The sequence below is a fragment of the Moschus berezovskii genome, chromosome 16 (assembly GCF_049115385.1).
Source record: "Moschus berezovskii isolate FMDL1 chromosome 16, NW_MosBer_1.0, whole genome shotgun sequence".
NCBI lineage: Eukaryota > Metazoa > Chordata > Mammalia > Artiodactyla > Moschidae > Moschus > Moschus berezovskii.
The window spans coordinates 19,547,115-19,571,032 of NC_142475.1; the positions used below are offsets into that span (position 1 = coordinate 19,547,115).

At 36.1% G+C, this 23,918-nt stretch overlaps 1 protein-coding gene across 2 annotated transcripts in view; it reads right to left on the minus strand.

Annotated features, from left to right (window-relative positions):
• Nucleotides 1-537: 537 nt before the first annotated feature.
• Nucleotides 538-23,918, minus strand: part of RRM2B (ribonucleotide reductase regulatory TP53 inducible subunit M2B) — a 32,609-nt gene continuing 9,228 nt past the window's right edge. The window contains exons 3-10 of one of the 2 annotated variants that reach the window (XM_088844705.1): nt 20,566-20,682; nt 19,688-19,821; nt 19,046-19,140; nt 15,862-15,995; nt 11,205-11,309; nt 9,171-9,284; nt 4,079-4,260; nt 538-1,560 (exon numbers count right to left, since the gene is read on the minus strand). In XM_088844705.1, the coding sequence (XP_088700831.1) occupies nt 4,108-4,260; nt 9,171-9,284; nt 11,205-11,309; nt 15,862-15,995; nt 19,046-19,140; nt 19,688-19,821; nt 20,566-20,682 (852 nt within the window). In that variant the 3' untranslated portion in view covers nt 538-1,560; nt 4,079-4,107. Of the gene's footprint in view, nt 1,561-2,389; nt 4,261-9,170; nt 9,285-11,204; nt 11,310-15,861; nt 15,996-19,045; nt 19,141-19,687; nt 19,822-20,565; nt 20,683-23,918 lie in introns of those variants that run through there. The other variant, XM_055432417.2, reaches the window with a different exon arrangement.

A 23,918-nucleotide genomic window follows, 5' to 3' on the forward strand; every position in this document is an offset into this window, starting at 1 on the left:
CATCTTGATCTCTTGACTTCCTAACCTTGAGAACTGTGAAAAATAAATGTCTTGCGTAAGCGACCCACTCTACAGCAGTTTTTTGTGTAGTGGCCCAGATGGAATAAGACAGTAGGTAACCATGAATGTAAAGTAGATCCAATTTGTCTTATATGACTTTTTCTCTAGCAGTATTTGGCTGCGGGGGTACGAACGGGGGAAAACTGGATTGTTGTTTCATAACGAACAGAGAATCGCTTTGAATTTTCTACGTAAGGTAGAAAACGCAGATAAAGAACAGAGTTCAGAGTATTGATAAGAATGTTACTACTAGTAATACGATATATTGCAGAATCTCAGCTGGATACAAAGAGACAGGAAGACGGGCTCATGGACTGAGAAAAAGGAGATGAGAGACAGCTGAAAGGGGTGCCACTTGGGTCAAACAGTGGTAGGAGAAATGGTTAAAGTCATACCAATATGTGTTTATCTGTATACACAAATGGAAAATATGCAGTCTTTCACTAGGATAGCCCCTGCACTTGGAAAGAAACATTCTTACTCGAAAGGACATACACGAAATGACAGAGACATGATACAGTTTATTGCAACGTACTAAGGCAAAAAAATGAACAAAACAACTCATTTCTTTGGAAAAAATCAAAATGTATATATGCAGGGTTGGCTTGATTTCACCATAATGTAAAATACATTAAAAATATTTGTGTATACCACATTCAATAAAGCTCTCTACGTACATAGTAGATACTTGCTTTGCTAAATGACCAGACATTTGGAAAAATCAAAACACAGTTGTAAAACAGAGTCAAATATATAAGCTAAGATTCTTGTAACTTAGAAAAAGACTGAATTGTTATATTTTAACCTGTATAAAAAAAATTCTTCAGCCTTTCATTTTCACCTGTATTTTCTTTAATAGAATTAAGCCCCAAATTTGAAGGCTTAAATTCTTTCATCTTAATGCCTTGGGACTATCAGATTTTCCTTTGAACCTGTAGCTGTCTGAAAAAGGAGCAGACCATTTAAAGGGAGGGAGAAATAAAGATATCCAGATTTCCAATCTGTGCCACTCATGTAGATTATGAAGAGTTCCTGAGTTGGCTACCCATTCACTTATCTTAGTTCAAAAGCATAACAGCTGGTTACAGGATTAAACTGGCATTCCTGCAGCCCATCAGCTTTCTTAATCACTGAAAATTCTTGACATGTGGCCCTTAGCTTAATCTGAATAACTGTAATTTAGGAATTCTATGACATGATGTTAGCATATTTAAATGTAAAATGCAAAATACTGAATATTAAAGAATTTATTTTTTAAATATATGATGCTGTATTTTCCATGAACAAATGAAAATCAAAATGGCAAAAGAAGCTGAAACATCTGAATGTTTCAAAATGAGTGAAAGGAAACATTTCATGTATAAAAACATGACTGAGGTAAGCTTAAATTACAAGAATAGTTGTTTATTTTATTTTCGTATGTAACTGAACAGCAAAACAGCCCTGTCTGAAAGCACTGGAGCAGTCTTCCTGAGCCCTTTCAAGTCACGATTCTACATGCTGCAATGAAACATTTTTAATTAATGCAATTTGTCATTGAATGACTAGTTTTTACATTCTTAAATAATAAACTTAACTTTAACTACTATAGCAATGATTTAAATACATGTGCTGTGAAAACAAAAACGTTATAAACAAGTTCTGAATTATTTTCTTTGCTTGTGAGATAATATTAAAAAGAGATTCTACAAGTTCTTGACTCCCTAAGAACTAAGAACCAAAATACTAAGCATAATAAATAAATATGAAACCTGGAAGCTCAGAAAAGGGGATAGAGTACTAAATATAATAAACCAGTGTATTAAAAGAATCCAGTATTTCAGTATTAAAACTTCATCTCAATACAGTTCAGTAGGTTTATTGCTACGATAAATAAGCTTCATATTAAGGCACCTGTCATTACCTATGAGAAAGAGGTGGATTCAAAACAAAGGGAATATGCAATATAAAACTTTTTTCCTTTATTCTTATGTCACTACCGATATATTATCAACTTTAAATATAAGTTTTTATATTAGCAATAGATGAATATCTTTGAATATATTACTTGAATATAGTTATAATGTTTATGATACAATAATTAATGTGATATCTTAATTGAACTATATGATTCTTTAATGGGAAAATAGACAAAATCAAGTCAAGATGGATAGCAAGGACTAAATACTAGAAACACGGTAACGTCCAAGAAAAAACAATATATTGTAGTGACAGTGACTATGAGCAGATCTTGGCCAAGCCATTGAAACTGACTGAGCCTCACCCTCTCTATCTATAAAATTTCAATACTGCCTGCTTTATCAAACTCGTAAGGCTGTTTTGAGATCAAATGAGGTGATATAAAAACACTCAGCAAACTCTGAATCCTTGAACAAGTATAAGGTATTATGACAGGCCAAAATAGCTCATTTCTGATATTCTCTCTAACAGATAAAGTCACGGCCTATTCCTTTTGCATCCACTTGAAAACTCCCCGTTTTAATGCATTAGGTAGTTGTGGACTGAATGGAGCAAAAAGTTATACAAAGAGAAAATCTCTAATCCTTATCATCCAGAATTGTTCACAACAGTTTGCTGTGAGTGGGGAAACCCACTGCTTGCTTAGGTTCAGGCTACCTCTTGACACTTCCCTCCCATACAGGGAGCAGACTTCTCAGAGACCTTGTAGGCTGGCCTTTCCTCAGTCTCCCTCACCATCTGCTATCCTGTGACATGCATAGTTCCAAAAAAGAACTGAATCTCAATAACAGCATAAGAGAGTTTTAGGAGTATAAGAAATATAGCTGCGATCAATTACAGGGACACTTCTCAGCTTGGCACAAAGTTGAAATGGCTCAATAATCCCCACCAGGTCCTCCCTTGCTTGGTCCACAAGCCCTTCTTCCATGTAGAAAAGTTCTGGGGCAGCTTTTCCCAAACTATGTTCTGAGGAACATTAGGTGAGATGTTAACAGGTGAAAAACAGATCTTGGTTAAGCAGGTCTGGAATATGCAGTGGGGTATACATTATACTGCAGAATTTCTCAGTGTTTGATGTACCAAATACACATTCCAAAGAGGAATGGAGCATACAACATTTCCCAAACTCATTTGACCACAGAATCTTTTTTTTTCTCTCCCCACAAAATACCGAGACAGGCTAACAGCTCCTATAATACTCTTTGGGAAATACCATTCTAGCTAATTCATTCTGGTTTTAAACATTTCAGGGCTACATCTGGCTAAAATGATCCTTTTAATTTCTAAAGGAGCAGAATCATTTTGCTTACAAGGTCAACTATCATGAAAACCTCAAGGATTCTACTCCATAAGTATTCTGCCCAAAGCAGCTAAGAACCAAATTTCCTTAACTATAACGCTGAGAAATTCAAAGAAGTTATTCTCATGTTAATGAGAAGTACAATCTTTTTGAGGAAATATTTACATTCTTCTAAAACATTAAAAACACAAAGATCAAATTCTAGATCTTAGGACCTAGAATTACAGTTACTTTGAGGAGACGGAGAATTTTATCACATCACTGCAATTAACACTATTAATAACAATAATAATAACAGGAGAGGGAGAAGGGCTGAGAAAGAGGAGGAGGCTGCAACAGCAGTATTCTCAACAGCTGAGAACCTATGTTGTATCTCAATCCTCATACACACTCCATGAACTTAGGATCTGCTATCACATTCACTTTGGGGTTTGCATTCATCTGAGGTTTAGGCGGATTAACTGACCTCCCAAGGGTCACACAAAGTAGGACAGAATCTCAAATTCTATCTGACCCCTCACCCCATGCTCTTAACAACTACAGAATGCCATCTTATATTTTAGGGATGAAACAAAAGCATTTGGAGGTCATACTCTGACTGATAAATAGTAAAATTAAAGGATATTTCTATAAATTTGAAATATAAACTTGATTGATATTTGGTTTCAGATTTCCTTTTGAGCAAACTCCTAAGCCCTAAAGGAGATATTTTAGGTTTGTGTTTTGTTTTTAAGCAGAGAAAAACAGGCTGCTATTTACCAATGATTAGTTTAGATATGGGGAGGGTTTTAAAAATCTGCATCTAAGGTGAAGACATTATCTGTAGTTTCTGCCATAACTGCAAAACGCTGATACTCTGAAACTCGTTTCTCGAAGAAGTTTGTTTTCCCCTCTAAGGAAATGTTTTCCATAAAATCAAAGGGATTTTCTGCTTGAAAAACCTGAAAAGAAAAGAAATACTGTTAGACATTCTGAAGAAGCAAACTGCATTACATAAGAAGAGCAACAGATAACTTGGGTCTCCCAACACCATGCATCATCACCTGGAGATCACACATTCCCTAGGGTCCTGGAGGCAGTCAAGACTGAAACATTTTAGGATGACTAAGATTGCCTACTAGCCTCTTAAAGGAACTATACTAGCAACTCTGGTAGTCTCAGAAATTGAAAGAAAAAAATAAAGATGATTTCAGGAAATAAAAGATTTAATACCAAACTAAAATGTTTTCACAGCTTGAGAACTGTGAATACCTGAGAACATTTTCTCCAGGTATTACTGTTATGTGAAGAGCCAACTCATTAGAAAAGACCCTGAAGCTGGAAAAGATTGAGGGTGGGAGAAGAAGGGGGCAACAGAGAATGAGGTGGTTGGATGGCATAACTGAATCAATGGACATGAGTTTAAGCAGACTTCAAGAGATAATGAAGGACATGGAAGCCTGGCATGCGGCAGTCCATGGGGTCCAAAGAGTTGGACACGACTTAGTGACCGAACAACCACCACTAGGCTGTCACATCTACATGATACCACAAAATATTACATCATCAACAATGTACTGTGGACCTAAATGTTCCTCAGTTCACAGGAGACACGTAATCTTCAAATTGCTGTCAAGGGACCATGATCAGGGAAGACAGACTAAATGCTATCTATTGTAACCCCAAACGAAAAATGGAACACATGTTGACAAGAAGCTTTTTCACTGCTTCTGAATTCAAGAAGCAGGCTTGGAGATACAGCCTGATGGAAACTGAGACATATTGATGATTTGTGAGGAACAATAAAAGAGAATTCTTTAAATTTGGAATATTCAGGCAGTAATTATGAATACCACAGAAAAGAACATATTCAAATAACTCAACTAAAATGGGCAAAGGATCTGAATGGATAAATGCTTCTCTAAAGAATATCTATAGAAGGTCAATAAGTATATGAAAAGATGCTCAAAATCATTATCCATTAGGGAGATGCAATCAAGACCATAATAAGATACCATTTCACACCACATCACACTAGGATGGCAGCTGAGGCTTCCCTGAAGGCTCATATGGTAAAGAATTTGCCTGCAATACAGGAGACCTGGGTTCAATCCCTGCGCTGGGAAAATCCCCTGGAGAAGGAAATGGCAACCCACTCTAGTATTCTTGCCTGGGAAATCTCATGGACAGAGGAGCCTGGCAGGCTATGGTCCATGGGTTGCAAAGAGTTGGACATGACTTAGCGACTAAGCACACAGGATGGCTGTAGGTATGTAAAAAAAAAGACAACTTATTGTGGTCATCACTTCATGATGTATGGAAGTCACATCATTATGCTGTATACCTTGAACTTAAACAATACTATATGTCAATTATATCTCAACAAAACTGGAAGGAAAAAAAAGACAGTAAGTGTGAGGGAGAACGTGGAGAAATTGGAACCCTCATATACTGCTGGTGTTAATATAAAATGATGCAGTGGCTTTGGAAAACAGTCTGCTAGTTCCTCTAATGATTAAAGAGAGTCACTATATGACTCAACAGTTTCACTTCTAGTTATGTATCTAAGATAAATGAAAACATATTTTCCCACAAAATATTATACAAGAATGTTAACAGCAGCATTATCCATAATAGCCAAAAAATGCCACCATCAACCAATAAATGGATAAACAAAATTAGGTATAATCATACAATGCAATATTATTTGGCCATAATAAGGAAAAAAGTACTGATACATGCTAACATGAGTGGAACTTTAAAATATTATATTGACTTTGTATATACCATATACTAGTATACAGTATGTACTATATATTGTATGATTCTATTTATATGAAGTGGGAATTACAGAACAGGCAGATCTAAAGAGACAAACACTAGATTAGTAATGCCTAGGCTATGGTGGGGGCTTCCCTGATGGCTCAAGTGTAAAGAGTCTGTCTGCAAGGCAGGAGTCCGGGGCTGGATCCCTGGGTTGGGAAGATCCCCTGGAGGAGGGCATAGCAACCCACTCTAGTACTCTTGCCTAGAGAATCCCATGGACAGAGGAGCCAGGCAGGCTGCAGTCCATAGGGTCACACAGAGTCACACACAACTGAAGCAGCTAAGCAGCAACAGCAGGGCTATGGGGGGATGGAAGAAACAAAGCTAAGTGAATGATTGCTAACTGGGAATAGAATTCTTTTGTGGAGTGATAAAAATGTTCTCGAAGAGACTGTTGTGATAGTTGCACAATTCTGCAAATATACCAAAAACCATTGAATTGTACATTTATTAATAGGCATATTGCATGTTCTGTCATTTGTATCTTAATAAAGCTATGTGTATTTTCTTCCCAAAAAAAGCAGACATGCTGGGTGTGGTTGATGTCGTGGAACTCTGTGAAACTGTGTCAGGAACAGTGTTAAAAGGCAGTAAAAATGTGAGTTTTCACTCCTGGCAGGATACAGTGGAAGTGCACTGGACAGTAGTCATGGATTCACTAGAGTTTCATAGATTTTAAATTCATAATTTTAAAACTGCAAATCATTCATGGCATGAGCAAAATAACTAAGACCAGCCTAAATCAAGTAGCTTGGTTTTGACACACAGAAGTACTTGAACATTTATTGACTAATTCAAAACTAAGTTGAAAACAACATTAATGTGGCTTCTATTTGGAATTCTGTGTAAGTGACAACCATTTTCTAATTTAAATAACCTCTTATTTTACCAAAGTGTGTTGGTCCCTCAGTTGTGTCCAGCTCTTTGAGACCCCATGGACTGTAGCCCACCAGGCTCCTCTGTCCATGGAATTCTCAGGCAAGAATACTGGAGTGGGTTGCCATTCCCTTCTCCAGGTGATCTTCCCAACCCAGGATTGAACCCAGGTCTCCCACATTACAGGCATATTCTTTACTGTCTGAGCCACCAGGGAAACCAAAAAATTATTATAAGAATAATTTCTTTTCTAGCTCCTTGAGTTCAAAGTTTTTTAGCTCATGTATTTTAAATTGTCTTGCTTTCTTAATACATGCCTTCAAGGATACAAATTTTCCTCTGGGGATCTGTTTGGTTGCAGTCTACAAATTGTGATATACAGTAATCTTATTGTCATTTAGTTTATATTTTCATTTTTAATCTCATTTTAAAGGACATAGTTTTGACTTCTAAGTAGACGGAACTTTCTGGTAATCTTTTATTATTAATTTCTAATTTTATTGCATTAAAATCTAAGAGTCAGTATAATTTCTGCTTTTTGGAATTTACTGAGATACTCTGAAGGCCTATGGAGACTGAGGTTTTGTACTGTGTCCAGATTTTCTCCTTAGGAGGCATGTTTCATATACCTACAATTAGCAAATTTTCCAAGGAAAACTAGACCCACAGGTCTGTAATTTTCCAATAAGAAGAAGGTGGATGTGTGGGTGTAAACATATGGTGGTGGGTTAAAAGATAGTGAGTTCATTTTAAGGCTTTAAGTAAGCAAATTAAGTTTATTATGATAAACATGTAACTTAGAAACAAAAACAATTTCTTTTAATACACAATTTATAAATTTCAGAGGTCATATTAATATAATTAAAATCTTTATTTATCTCATTAATGATCAGCAAAAGAGAGGATCTTGCAACTAAAATATAAATAGTGATATTTTACAATTTATAGTTACCAAAACCCTTTGTCCCATCTGATTCTCATCACAATATTTTTGTAGTTACCAGAAAATAAGTGCATTATCAAGAGAGTTAATGATTACCCTCAAGCATCATGGATTTTATAAGGCTTCTCAATAATTTAAACTTCCATTTCCATGAGAAATCAGAACCTAAAATTTCTAATTAACAGTATAATATTAATACACAGTAAACTGTGATGAGTGTCACACCTATGATGAATACAACGTGACCACTGAGTGTTCATTTACTGTATGTCTGACACTATTTAAGTGCATTAGGTGTACCAGTTCATCAACAGTGATTTGTGGTATGTGTGTCCTCAGTCATGTCCAACTCTTTGTGACCCCATGGACTGTAGCCCACCAGGCTTCTCTGTCCATGGGATTCTCCAGGCAAGAATATTGGAGTGAGTTGCCATTTCCTTCTCCAATAATCTGTGGTAAGGATTATTACTATTATCTTCATTTTACAGATAAGGAATCTGAGACAGTGGTTAAGCAATTTGCCTAAGGTCACATTGCTAGCAAGGGGTGGAATCAGGATTCAAACCCAGGAAGTCTGGCTGCAGCCTCCCTCTCATATGAAAGACGCACACGAAAATTCAGGTACATTATCTCTGATAAACAAAAGGACAGAAATAACTTAAAGACAACTGAGTTCAAAGAGTCAAATTGTGACAGCTAATGTCTTCCTAATAATGATTTCCTATTTAAAAGTATTAACCCTCAAATTACAACACAGACACATGGGGATTTACCTCAGGGTAAACATATATTGGCATGTTAAATCCAATTACTTAAAGATAGTCCTATTAAATAGATACCTACAATTATTATAAAATAATTTATTGAGCTTATTAGTTTCTATGACTTATCAGCCTCCTACTTCTGTTAATGAATTTCATTTTAAGTTTAAGGATTTTGCAAAATCAACTGGTTCAGGTTAAACAAGCCTGTCATGAACAATTTACAAAACAGACGAGTTTGGGGAAGAACGGATATATGTATATGTATGATTGAGTCCCTTTGCTGCTCACCTGAAACTATCACAATATTGTTAATCGGCTATACCCCAATACAAATTAAAAAGTTCAAAGCTAAAAAAAAGAGACTAGTGTGTTACAAAAGCTTCCAGTGAAATATAGCATGTATTTTAGAGTCCTTACCTGATATAACATTTTAGCTAGTAGTAATATGTTTGAAACACCTTACCTTTGAGAATCCAAGTTCTGTAAGCAATCTGTCAGCTACAAACTCAATATACTGTTTCATCAGAACACAATTCATTCCAATGAGGCCAACTGGCAAGGCTTCTGTTAAAAACTCCTGAGACATAAATAAAAACAGAATAAAGTACAAAGAAAGAACAATAAATAGTACATATTTTCCAAATAAAAAGAGAGTTTTAGCTTTATTAATCTTCTAAATCACTGATCTTGTTTGAGGAAAGTTTGCAGCATGGCAAACAAGGCCCTTTTGCTTAAAAGGCTTGGGGTGCTGCTAGTCACACTATTTCACATTCTCAAGTAGCCAAAGTAAATCGAAACTAACTATTACACTACTGGTATTTTTAAAGTAGCACTTGTAGGACCCAAATTTATATGCTTTCTCAATAGAAAGAAAGGAGATATTTTGTTCTGAAATATCTAGAAAAAGATTCACCTAAGATGAGTGCTGTGGTGAACATGACTTAAAATGGAACTGGGAAAGAAAAAACAATTAACAGAGAAAATGAGGAAGAAACAGAAATGGATCTGAGCATTGGGAGACAAACTGAACTCCAATTATATTGAATGACAGTGAAGTGAAAGTTGCTCAGTTGTGTCCGAATCTTTGCAACCCCATGGACTATAGCCTGCCAGGCTCTTCTGTCCATGGAATCCTCCAGGCAAGAATACCGGAGTGGGTTGCCATTCCCTTCTCCCAGGGATCTTCCCAACCCAGGGACTGAACCCAGGTCTCCTGCATTGTAGGCAGATTCTTAATGACAGTGGTAAAGTGTTAATAGAGGAAAAATAAAAGCATTAACCATTTGGATTTAGTTCTAAAAGTGATTCAAGATACCAAAATCTGGGACTTCCCTGGTGGTCCAGTGGTTAAGAATCTGCCTTGCAATTCAGGGGTTGCAAGTTTGATTCCTGGTCGGGGAAGTAAGATCCCATATGCTTTGGAGCTACCGAGCTCTCGTGCATATGCTGCACCTAAGACCCAAAGCAGCCAAACCAATAAATAAAAAATAGATAAAAAAAACCCACCAAAATCTGTTTTATGACTTTTCTCTCTTCAAATATGAAAACTACTTTTTTTAAGTTTAAAAACTTACTTATTTTTCAACTAGCTCTTGCAAATGATAAAAGTACATTCTAAGTGAAGCATCCATGTCTTTCTAGTTAGAGAACTTTCAGTTCAGTTCATTTCAGTTCAGTCGCTCAGTCGTGTCCGACTCTCTGCGACCCCATGAATCACAGCACGCCAGGCCTCCCTGTCCCTCACCAACTCCCGGAGTTCACTCAAACTCATGTCCACAGAGTCGGTGGTGCCATCCAGCCATCTCACTCTCTGTCGTCCCCGTCTCCTCCCGCCCCCACCTTACATGCCCATAAATCACATTTTACTATTCACTAATTCATTTATTTCTTCATTCTATGAACATAGGATGAATGCTTAAAGCTAGATACCCTGCTAGTTTTTTAAGAATACAACCAACAAGGACCTACTCTATAGGAAAGGGAACTCTGTTCAGTGTTACGTGCAGCCTGGATGAGAGGGGAGTTATAGGGGAGAATGGATACATGTACATGTATGGCTGAGTCACTTTGCTGTGTACCTGAAGCTAACATGTTGTTATTAAGCAGCTATGCTCCAATTTAAAATAAAAAGTTAAAAAAAAAATACAAAATGAGAAACCATCACTGCCCTCTAGTAGCTAAAAATCGAAAAATCTAAAGCTAAGATAATTAGACTAGTTTGGTATGGCGCGAAATTTTATATATAAGTGAAATTAAAAAATAGTCCTGAAACAAATTTTAGTATACATAAAATCTTAATATATAATAAAGACTGGCTTATTAGCCAAATTTTAACAACGTAATAATTGCAATACATCCTCTATTGGTACTGCCGGGTTGACCACATAATATTTCTGATATCTATTTTGACCGACAAAATGGCAGTTTCATATGAGTCAATCTAATGCAGTCAAACATCAAAGAGAGATGTGCTACTTATATAAGTGTCCCTGCTTACCTGCTCAATTTCAACAGCATTAACAATGATCTCCCTAACTCTTTCTTCTGAAGGCTTATTTACTAAGTATTGAAACATCAGGCAAGCAAAGTCGCAGTGAAGCCCCTAAAACAGAAAAATAAATACCACTGTCAAAGAACATTTTATCAGTTATTTTCACACAGTGATATATCAGGCTTTATATAAGCTAGGAATGCAACACTGAACTTCTGGAAGATGGAAGAAGGATTAATAGGGCCAGGATCTTTTCTCCAAATCTCATTAAAATGCCAATCATAATAACCTATAATGAAAAATTTTCAAGGCCAGCAAATCTCAGTTAATTAACATGAAAGAAGAATTAACGAACAACAGAACCAACAAATCTTCAATCAAAAGCATTTTGGAAAGGAAAACAAAGTAAGAAGAAGCAAAAATAAAATTCATTCATTTTTAACTTTTTAAAAATTAAGACAGATTGAAAAACAATTACGTATTTAAAGAAAAAGTACAACTCAGATTTCAAAAACACAACAGTTACATTAAACAAGAATGGTTCAAGATAAAAATAAATTCAGTGCAAGGAAAATGGAAAATGAAGAATTAAGGATACCATCTGAAGCTGTGTAAAGCAGAAATGACATTGCAGAAAACTCAAAGACAGAAGTAAACAAATTTGTGAAATACCTTGAGAATAGAATTGTTGTGAGAATACATGAAACGTAATAGAATCTTAAATAATTGGAAAACAGTGCAAGGAGACTCAACCTACAATAACTGGAATTTCAAAACACAGAATAGATGGTATAAAGCTGAAAACAACTGAAAAAATTTTCAAAAAGTCAAAACAAAAAAGAGAAGGAGGTCAGAGACATAGAAGGATGATGGAGTTCTAAGCAAAATTAACAATTAGATATTGACAACAAGGCAGAGTCAATTAACATTTCTAAACTACACAGAAAAAGAAATAATTTTGTAAGCCAACAAGGGAGGAGAGGAAGGAAGGAATATGTGCTTTAGAGGATTAAACATCAGAGCTGTTTACCTTTTTCTAAAAGAATCAACAAAAAACCAAAGACGATTGATAGATGAGACTCAAAGGCTGTATTCCAAGGATTATTTTCCTAAATTGTCATTCCCAGAAGAAATCATTAAAAACCAAGAAAAAGCCTCTTTAAATAAGTAATCTTAGAAAATTTACTAGTAAAACATACCTCTCCCACTTGACTCAAGAGGATATTTCAAATTACCAAAGGCAGAATTTCAGATATACTGCTGAAAGGTGATAATGTAAATATCGATTCGAACCAATAGCTAGCTCCAATTACAGAGATGAGTATGAAAAAGGAAAGCACTTGTAATTGTTAAATCAATGAGAATAAAACTTATTCTGAGGTTTAAAGCGACTCCAATCAAAATCCCAGTGGGACTGTTTTTAAGTTAAAACATTAATCTGCAAGACTAAATGAGTAGAATCTTTTAGGAATACTTTAAAAGAAAAGTTATGAGATTTAGCCTACTAATTATCAAAACATAAAAGACTATAATAATGAAAATAGTTTGTCACAGCATGAAATTTGTCACACAGGTTAAATAAAAGGCCCTGAAACAGGTTTTAGTATACTTGAATCCTTAATATATAATAAAGAAGATATCAGAAGTCAACGGAGAAGTAAGGATTACTTAAGGAGAATTGGAAAAACTTCCCAATTGTGGTAGAAAAGACATGCTCATATATTGTTAGGTGGTGCTACAAATTGTTATTGTATTTCTGGAAAGAAATCTACAAGTAAGTATGATGGCCTTTAAAATGTTATTGTTCAGTCGCCTAGTCATGTCTGACTCTCTGCAATCCCATGGACTGCAGCACACCATGCCTCCCTGTCCCTCACCATCTCCTGGAGTTTGCCCAAATTCATGTCTATTGTATTGGTGATACCATCCAGCCATCTCAGCCTCTGTCGCCCTCTTCTCCTTCTAACTTCAATCTTTCCCAGCATCAGGGTCTTTTCCAATGAGTCAGCTCTTTGCATCAGTTGGCCCAAGTATTGGAGCTTCAGCTTCAGCATCAGTCCTTCCAAAGAGTATTCAGAGTTGACTTCCTTTAGGATGGACTGGTTTGATCTTGCTGTCCAAGGAACTCTCAAGAGTCTTCTCCAGCACCGCAGTTTGAAAACATAAATTCTTTGGCACTCAGCCTTTTTTATGGTCCAGTTCTCACAATCATACATGACTACTGGAAGTCTCATAGCTTGACTCTATGGACCTTTGTTGGCAAATTTATATCTTTGCTTTTTAACACACTATCTAGGTTTGTCATAGCTTTCCTGCCAAGAAGCAATCATCTACTTATACTCTAGTAATTTTATTTCTAGGGAATGTACCTTATGGCAAAACAAATAAACAAATTAAAAACCAAGAAACAATCTAAACTGCTAATTATAGAAAAGTCTAATGACACATGCACTCATTAGGGTATGTGTGTGAGTGCGTGTGCTCAGTTTCTCAGTAGTATCTGACTCTGCAACTCTATGGACTGTAGTCCACCAGGCTCCTCTGTCCATGGAATTTTCCAGGTAAGGATACTGGATCTGGTTGCCATTTCATACTCCAGAGGATCTTCCTGACTCAGGGATTAAACCAAGTCTCCTGTGTCTCCTGCATTTGCAGGCAGATTCTTTATCACTGGGCCACCTGGGAACCCCTCATTAAGATAAGTAATATCTAACAAATTGTTTCCAAAAATTGCTTAATGTCACAGAAAAATGTTCACAATAAACTGCTAAGTGAAAAAAGATTATCTTAACTTATAAAAAATATGAAAAAGACAGAATATCTCAAATTGTAGAAATATGCTATCTGTATATATTTACATAGGTTTAAATGTAGAAACCAACTCCGGAAGTTGGTGATGGACAGGGAGGCCTGGCGTGCTGTGATTCATGGGGTCCCAAAGAGTCAGACACGACTGAGTGACTGAACTGAACTGAAATGGAGAAAATTTATGACCAACCTAGATAGCATATTAAAAAGCAGAGACATTACTTTGCCAACAAAGGTCCGTCTAGTCAAGGCTATGGTTTTTCCCATGGTCATGTATGGATGTGAGAGCTGGACTGTGAAGAAAGCTGAGAGCTGATGCTTTTGAACTGTGGTGTTGGAGAAGACTCTTGAGAATCCCTCGGACTGCAAGGAGATCCAACCAGTCCATCCTAAAGGAGATCAGTCCTGGGTGTTCATTGGAAGGACTGATGCTGAGGCTGAAACTCCAATACTTTGGCCACCTCATGCGAAGAGTTGACTCATTGGAAAAGACCCTGATGCTGGGAGGGATTGGGGGTGGGAGGAGAAGGGGACGACAGAGAATGAGATGGCTGGATGGCATCACTGACTCGATGGACATGAGTTTGGATGAACTCCGGGAGTTGGTGATGGACAGGGAGGCCTGGCGTGCTACAATTCATGGGGTCACAAAGAGTCGGACATGACTGAGCAACTGAACTGAAATGTAGAAATGCACAAAATAGTCTAGAAGGAAATATCAATACAATATGAAAGGTGTTTTGAGACTCAATGATTTTATTTTTTTAATTCTCTGTAATAATCATCAGTTCAGTTTATGTAATAATCATACATGACATTAATTAAAATTGCTAGAAATTTAAAGACATGAAACAACAAAATGTAATTACACAAAGCATTTTGTGGCACTTGGAAAGTACTTTCCTATATACTATTTCATTGCATTTTAACAAAACCCTGTTAAGATGTATAGTTGAAGAAACTGAGGCTCAGAGAAATTATATAACTTGACAAGGTCAATATGGAAATAAGCTAAGAAGCCAGGATAAGACAATCAATGTGAGCAGAATGGCTGTAACAGTCTAAACCCTGAGAAAAGAAGATCAACGACAAGGTTTCTGTACTTGAGCAGCTTAGAGAGACAAGTACAATAAATGTTATGGAACCTAAAATAGGGACAAGTTCAGCTTTCAAAGGTGCAGAAGAAAGTGGTCAGCTTTCCTTAACTGGGTCAGGAAGGTTTTAAGTGGCAACTTGTGAGAAGGTAATCAAGAGCTGGAAAAAAAGGGGGATAGTAAAGATGGAAAGAGTGTTGCAGACAGAGAGAGACAAGATTTAGTTTTCTGCCTGAATGTGGCTAAAAAAACAAAGAAGCAATCTAAAATGACTCCCAGATTTCAAATTTGGATGACTGGATAGAAGATAGCTTTGCTCAATGACATAGAGAAAACAGGAAGAACATAATTTGGGGGAAAATGATGAGTTTGATTTCCTGAAGTACTAGGCTTGAGATATCTGTGGAGCCTTCCAGGAGAAAATATCTAAACATGCACTTGAATATATGGGTTTTGGAGCTCAGGAAAGAATAACCGGGCTAAAGATAAAGTTTTAGTTTTTATAAGCACCTAAGTGGCAGCTGATTCCATGGGAATATGTAAGATCAACCAGGAGTTGGGAACTCAGGAGTACTTTGACGCATAAAGATGCACAGAGGTTGAGGAGGAACGCTTAGAGACCTAGGAGGAAAACACAGACTCAAATCCAAGGAAGAAATGACTGCTTATTTTAATTACCAGGATATTTGTGTCACCATAAGCAAAAACTAAATGAACACCAGTTAGGAACACAAATAGAACTAGAACACTTCACTCCTTACTTCATCTCTGCTGATGAGCTCATTGGAAAAAGTGAGTCCAGGCATGAGTCCTCTTTTCTTTAGCCAGAATATAGCAGCAAAAGATCCCGAGAAGAAAATTCCTTCTACAGCAGCAAAGGCCACCACCCTTTCCCCTAGGGGAGAAAAAAATAGCTTCACTTTCTGAAATATTAATATATACTGCACACATGTTCAAGCTTACCTGTGTATAATATATAGGTATATTACCTATGTATAATATATATATACATATATATTTTTTTAACAACTATATCATAACTGTTTTGCCAAGAAATAAAATCAACAAGGTAGTTGATTTAAAATCAACAAGACAGCCAAGTCTTCAGTGGAGGAAATTTGCTACTTCAACCTACTAGAGCAGAAAAGCACCACTGCTTCAGGTGCTATGTCCAACACTGGACTCCTGCAGGTCTTGAAATCTGGAGAGCCTTCCACACTCAAAAAAAAAAAGGTGATTTATCTGTGCTACACATGCCTATGGGTATGGGTGCAGGTACATGTTTTTGAATGCAGTATGTATATACATGTGTGTTTGCATACTATGCTCTGTTGACCCCTTTGAAAACAAAAATAGCTCTTTAGACTAGTGAGCTGCTTGTTTTAAGATGGAGCTTTATCATTTATTTACATAGATTACTGTATTTTCATCTTACTGTTAATAAGAATGGATCATTAAAATTGAGACATTTTTAATCAACATAAATGTGATGTCACATGAACATTTATCTGTAAGGGAACAAGACTATAATTTTATACATCTGTGACTAAGAGGAACATTGTCATTTTAACTATTCTATGCATTCACATGAATGCTGCTGCTGCTGCTAAGTCACTTCAGTCGTGTCCAACTCTGCGCGACCCCATAGACGGCAGCCCACCAGGCTCCCCTGTCCCTGGGATTCTCCAGGCAAGAACACTGGAGTGGGTTGCCATTTCCTTCTCCACACATGAATGCTACAGAATGAAAATCATAACAGAAATAATTATAGAAGGCTATTCTTTTTTGAGAGGATTATAGGATGATAAGGGGTAAATGTTACGAATTTTCTTTTTTTACAAATTTTCAAGAATAGATGCGAACCACAAAGAGACTTTCAAAATGCTTCTTATAAAACCTATAATGAATTGCAAAGGCATCATGATTTGTCTTAGAGATAGGGAAGTAGTATGTATTGTTAATATACAGCTAACCTCTATGAAGCAATGCATTAAGATTGTGTAACTCATACTTTTTTTGACGTTTGAAATGTAATTTCATTACATATATTAAAGTTAAATCTGTATATTTAATGTTGTAAAGTTCTTTAAAGACATTTGTAAAGTAAGCAGTATGCGTCACTTTTTAAAAAACTAAGCAGGTTGCCATAGGATGCCTGCTGCCCTCCTGTATTTTCTCTCTTTCTAGGTCACCTCTCTGGGAGTGTCATGGAAACACGCTTCCTGCGAGGCGCACCACCATTTCCCATCATTCCCTATGCACACTAACCTTGTCACTGCATGTTGAACACTTGCATTTCCCTCTGTTTTCCTCTAAAGCTAGTTTCTCACCACGTGCCTCTCACTCAATTCTGAGATAATTAGCTGGGTATAAAATGCAGATCACTCTCTGCTGAGAACCAGGAATCTGCAGAATTTTTCCAAAATTCTCCAGATGATTTTTATGCACATTGAAGACCACTACTTTTCTCATTATCAGAATGAGCTGAAGGCAATGCCACGTGTGCGTTTCTTCCCCGATATACTACGTACTTCTCCACATCTTACACTGGATCACTGGTTCTCAATGTGTTATCCAGGAACCCCTGGAGGTCCACAGACCAGGAGGTCTATGAGGTGAAAACAATTTTCATAGTGATACTAAGGCATTATTTATCATTATTACTATCATTCTCTCATTAATATAGAGTGGTGTTTTCCAGAGGCTACATGACATATCACAACAATCTGAAAAACCTGGTAAAATACTCCTCCCTTTTATAACTACATATCTGAAGGAGGCTAGATTTTCTTCATATACTTCGACCAAAACAACAGTCTGCAACAAATTGAATGCAGAAGCAGATATTATCCAGCCATCCTCCTATAAAGCAGATATTTAAAAGATTTGCAAAAATAAAAAACTAGGTTATTCTCACTGATTTTTTTAAAATCCAGTGTTTCTAAGCATAAATATACATTATTTATTTTAAAATATAATGGGTTGTTACTATTAATATGCATTAATTAGTAAATATTTTGAAAGTTTATTCGTTTTAATTTCTAATATGTAAATGTCAATAAATACAACCATATAAATAAAAGCACTTTGGAGTCCTCAATAATTTTTAAGAGTGCAAAGGAGTATAAACTGAAAATTTTGAGACCTCCTTCTGCACATACTTAGTAAAACCAGAAAGTAAAGACAATCAATTGTGAAATAGATAAGAATAAGAAAGGTACTTAAGGCTACTTATATTAAATATCTGAATATTTTAATTAAATGTAATAAATATTTATTTTCTCTGTATATGAGACAATTGTTTCATATACAATTTATTGTTTCATATACATATACAAATAAACAATAGTTTCCTTAAAAAAATGTTATTGGATCTCAATTCATCCTACAGGGTGTCTACATTTAACTTATTTGAAAAATAAGCCTGTTATTGCAAACTGTTCTTGCCTTAATTGAGTGCACTAATCTATATATTTGTTCCCTGAAAAATATTAGGACTCTGACTTGCTTTATTTCAGGGAAAAAGTAAACATTACTCAAAGCATATAGTCTTGCTCTAATATTCTTGTCCGAGTCTATGTGACTGATTCTTTGATTCTTCTTTTTTTTAATTAATCTATTTATTTTAATTGGAGAATAATTACTTTACAATATTGTGATGGTTTTTGCCATATATCCACATGAATTGGCCACAGGTATACATGTGTCCCTCCTGCCTCCCTCCCCACACTATCCCTCTGGGTTGTCCCAGATATTCATCTTTACCTGAAATTAGGCACTGACCTTTTAACCTTTCAACTTTTAATTTAATAAACAGAATATATATAACAGATTTAGATTATTTTTTCACCAGTTTCCAATTAATTCTTAGGAATAGTGATATTACACCATGTAAAATAGTATTGTATAACCTAAGCAAATTTGATCAAATATAAAGTTACATACCAAAAGTAGATTTTCTATCTGCTATCCATCGCAAGGCCCAATCTGCTTTTTTCTTAACATATGGCATTGTTTCAATTGCATTAAATAAAAATTCTCTGTAAAAACAGAAGAATTAATGGCAAAGTTATTCACTTGGATTTTTTTGTTTGTTTGTTTTCATTTTTGGCTGTACCACGAGACTTGTAGGATCTTAGTTCCCCAACCCAGGGATTAAAACCTGAGCCCATGGCAATGAAAGTTCCAAGTCTTAACCACTGGACCACCAGGAAATTCCCAATTCACTTGCTTTTAATCATACTATATTTGATTCTATGCAATTTATGGTATGCATAGAATCTGGATTTTCCAAGTCCATAAACTATAGAAGTCAAAATAAAACTCAAATTAGTAGTTTGAATCTGGTCTGATACAAAATTGACTAAATTAGAATATTTAATTTCTAAACAGGATGTACTGATGAACAGTTTTTTAAGTTATAATTTCCGAAGATTTATTGGTCCTATGCAAGTATTTTTTTAACCCAACACATTACTGAGTAATAGAAAATAGTGTATTCCTAAACTTCCATATTTGAATAATCTTTTCCTAATATTAACATAACCAAGTGATAGAGCTTTGTAAATAAAATCTCAGTAGCAATACCTTTTCTTGGGATCTCTGATGTAAGTGTCTATTAGCAAACTGTACATCTCTGAGTGAACATTCTCGATGAGAATTTGAAAGCCATAGAAACAGCGAGCCTCTGGAACCTGTACTTCCTGACTAAAGCGCTCCACCTAAAAAAACAAAGAAAATAAATATGTCCGATTCTACGGGCTATCATTAAACGCTGCAAATCAGAATCTGAACATTAGAATTATCACCTAAGAATCACCTGTGATGCCACAAACAAGTCAGAAAGACCTTATGAATTATTCTAAGTAGTACTGTTTAATCCATCAACCCTCCACAATTACTTGCATACTGTATTTTTAAGCAATTAAATAAATTGACCTGTTAGTTGGAAATACTACCTATAAAGGCAAATAAATTTTAGAACATCTACCAAAAACAATTATTTTGCTTTGTAGAATTGACCTTAAGTAGATCTACTGAAGCCCCTACCAGTTGATAACCAAAGTTTGCATCTTCCCATTCTTTTTAGTAAGAAAGCATGCCTTCTAACCAACCATAATACAGTGGGGAGCCAGACCCAGTGTTCTATTAAAGAGCTCTGGAAAGGTTATTAAGGTGCAGATTCTTTATCAGGATTACTATCTAAGAGTAAACACAAACTCATGCTTATGCCTTGTAAGTAGTCTTTATTGGTACAATATGCTTAGTTTCATGATATTTGTGGGGGGTGGGGTCAAATACAAATGAAAACTTGCCTTTGACACTTCATCAGAAAAAAATTTTTCAAGAGTCAAGCTTCATCTAGTTCATTTCTTAGACATTTTTCAGGTTCAATGTGACTATTTTACTGCCATCACTGTCATTTAACTGCTGAATGAGAACAAAAGTAGAAACAAAAATCTCACCAAATTTTCATTCACAATTCCATCACTGGCTGCAAAAAAGGCTAAGATGTGAGAGATAAAATACTTCTCTTCCGATTTAAGCTTGTTCCAGTGAGGCAGATCCTTTGATAAATCAACCTGAAATAAAAAGATTTTTAAAAAATTTAACTTAAATTCTTCTCAAAGTATAGAAAACTGACTTCTGTCTCAACGTTAAGTGGGACATCTTTGCAGTAAAATGTGAAAAATGAAAAAAGTTCTCATTCTCGCTATAGACTATTTGTGCCCCCTCAAAATCCATATTGAAACTTAATCCTCAATGGATGATATCTGGAGGTGGAGCCTTTAGGAAGTGATTTGTTGTTGTTGTGTAGTCACTAAGTCATGTCCAATTCTTTGTGACCCCATGGACTGTAGCCCACCAAGCTTCTCTGTCCATGGTATTTTCCAGGCAAGAATATTGGAGTGGGTTGCCATTTTGTTCTCCAGGGGATCTTCCTGACCCAGGGATTGAACCCACATCTTCTGCATTGGCAAACAAGATTCTTTTATGCTGAACCACCAGGAAACCCTGGGAAGTGATTAGATCACCCTCATGAATGGGATTAGTGCCCTTATACAAGAGACCTCAGAGAACTCCTCTGCCCCTTCTGCCATGTGTGGACGTAGTAAGAAGACAGCTGTCTACGAACCAGGCAGCAAGCCCTCATTAGATATAAAAACTGTAGGCACCTTGATCTTAGAATCTCCAGCCTCCAGAACTGTGAGAAATAAATTTCTGCTGTTTGCAAGCCACCCACTCTATGATATTATTATATCATATCAGCTCAAACTAAGACAGTTACAAAGGAACACAACAAAATCAAAACATTATGAAGAATTCTATCTTTTAGCTAATTGAGAAGCTGGCCAGGATGTCCTTTCAAAACATTAACCTAATCTATTCTCACCACAAAAAAGAAATGGTAACAATGTGATGGGATACAGGTGTTAGCTAACACTATGGTGGTAATCATTTTGCAATACATAAGTGTATTAAAGCAATATGGTGTATACTTTATAATTACACAATGTTATAGTCAATTATACCAATAAAGTTGGGAGAAAATCTGCAGTCTGGAAGAAATGAAGAAAGGGGCAAAATGGAAAGAGAAAGTAGAAACTGGTCAGGAAGGAACTGAGGGGAATATACTAATGATTTTCAGCAGCCAGGGCTTTAACATTTTATACAATGTTTACCATTGTGTTAGACAGATAACTAGGCACCTGTTAAGCAGTTGTAGTTGCTACTTTACTGCTAGTTAATCTACTTTTACGGAGAAGGCAATGGCAAGCCACTCCAGTACTATTGCCTAGAAAATCCCATGGATGGAGGAGCCTGGTTGGCTGTAGTCCGTGGGGTCGCTAAGGGTCGGACACGACTGAGCGACTTCACTTTCACTTTTTACTTTCACACATTGGAGAAGGAAATGGCAACCCACTCCAGTGTTCTTGCCTGGAGAATCCCAGGGACGGGGGAGCCTGGTGGGCTTCCGTCTATGGGGTTGCACAGAGTCGGACACGACTGAAGTGACTTAGCAGCTTAGCAATCTACTTTTATACCCAGAAGTAATGTCAGACAGGTAATAATCTGGGTTTTAAAACAATTTATAGGTACATCTTTCTCTGGGAATAGAAATATTTTGGAAAATGTTTATTGGAACTAGTCCTTGGAATTAATAGTAATGACTATGGTGCTGGAGAAGACTCTTGAGAGTCCCTTGTACTGCAAGGAGATCCAACCAGTCCATTCTAACGGAGATCAATCCTGGGTGTTCACTGGAAGGACTGATACTAAGGCTGAAACTCCAATACTTTGGCCACCTCATGTGACAAGTTGACTCACTGGAAAAGACCCTGATAATGGGAAAGGTTGGGGGTGGGAAGAGAAGGGGACGACGGAGAATGAGATGGCTGGATGGCATCACTGACTCAATGGACATGAGTTTGGGTAAACTCCGGGAGTTGGTGATGGACAGGGAGACCTGGCGTGCTGCAGTTCATGGGGTTGCAAAGAGTCAGACACAAAAGAGCGACTGAACTGAATTGTCTTTTGCTCTTTATTTATTTATTCTAAAAGGCCCTAATCTCTTTGACCATTCCAAAAAAGACTAAAGTTTCATCTCTTCAATCATTTGTGTTCTTTTCCAAAATCCTTTTCCCATTACTTTATGTTTTAAATGTTTACTGAACACCAACTACATGACAGACACTGTGCTAGATGCTGGGGATACAAAGGAGCAGAGAGGAAATATTTGCATACATCTTTTAAAATATTCAAGCTAAAAGTCAGGTCCTATTCTATAATGTTAAGAGTTCACTCAGGTTAAATTGACATCTTCCTGATTTTTGTGTATTATACTCCTGACACTAAATTTTAATATCACAATATGCTCATTCTTAAATATTAAACTTATCTACATTATTTTCCATTCCTAAAAGGTAAATATTTTTGCCCAGCTTTATTCATTTGAATAAATTCTCAATTTCACAATCTGAAGATTGATTGCAAACTGTTAACAGAACCGCCTAGGTAGCTTAAAAAAAAAAATAACCAACACCAGAAGTTTGTCTTCTGAATCAATTCTTCAATGATTAGTCATATTTAAGAATAAAGGTAAATCACTGGTAAAACAATGAAATCTAAAGATGATTAAACTGTAACTTACATAATTTGTTTAAATGAATAATAAATGGAACTAAAAATGTGTTTGACGTCCCAATTAATTATGTATTTAAATCTTCCTATCAGCTGTCTGTAAAAAATGTGCATGCATGCGTGTGTGCTAAGTCGCTCAGTCATGTCTGACTCTTTGCAACCTCGTGGACTGTAGCCCACCAGGCTCCTCTGTCCATGGGATTTTCCGGGCAAGAATACTGGAGTGGGTTGTCATTTTCTCCTCCAAGGGATCTTCCCAACCCAGGAATCAAATCCACATTTCCTGCATTGACAGTTGGATTCTTTACCACTGAGCCACCTGGGAAGCATAAAATATACACCAACCTGTATATTTTAATTTTTAAAAAGTAGTATTTTTAAGTCATAGTGCAACACATAGTACACTTCTTAAAAGATGCAAGAAATTTCTTGATGAAATTTAATTACACAAGTATCACAAGTGCCTTTTTAACATAATGAATGAAAAAGCCACCTGTGTAACCTATTTGTTCTCTTAACGGCATATAACAAAACGCTTTCTAAAAATCACGGTTAGGGACAGTCAGGTGTGCCTACCACTATGCCTCGATTTGAAAATATCGGGTTTTTGGTTTGTTTCTTTTTTTTTTTTTGCTCTACATTCTAACTACAATATGACAAAGATGTTAATAATGTT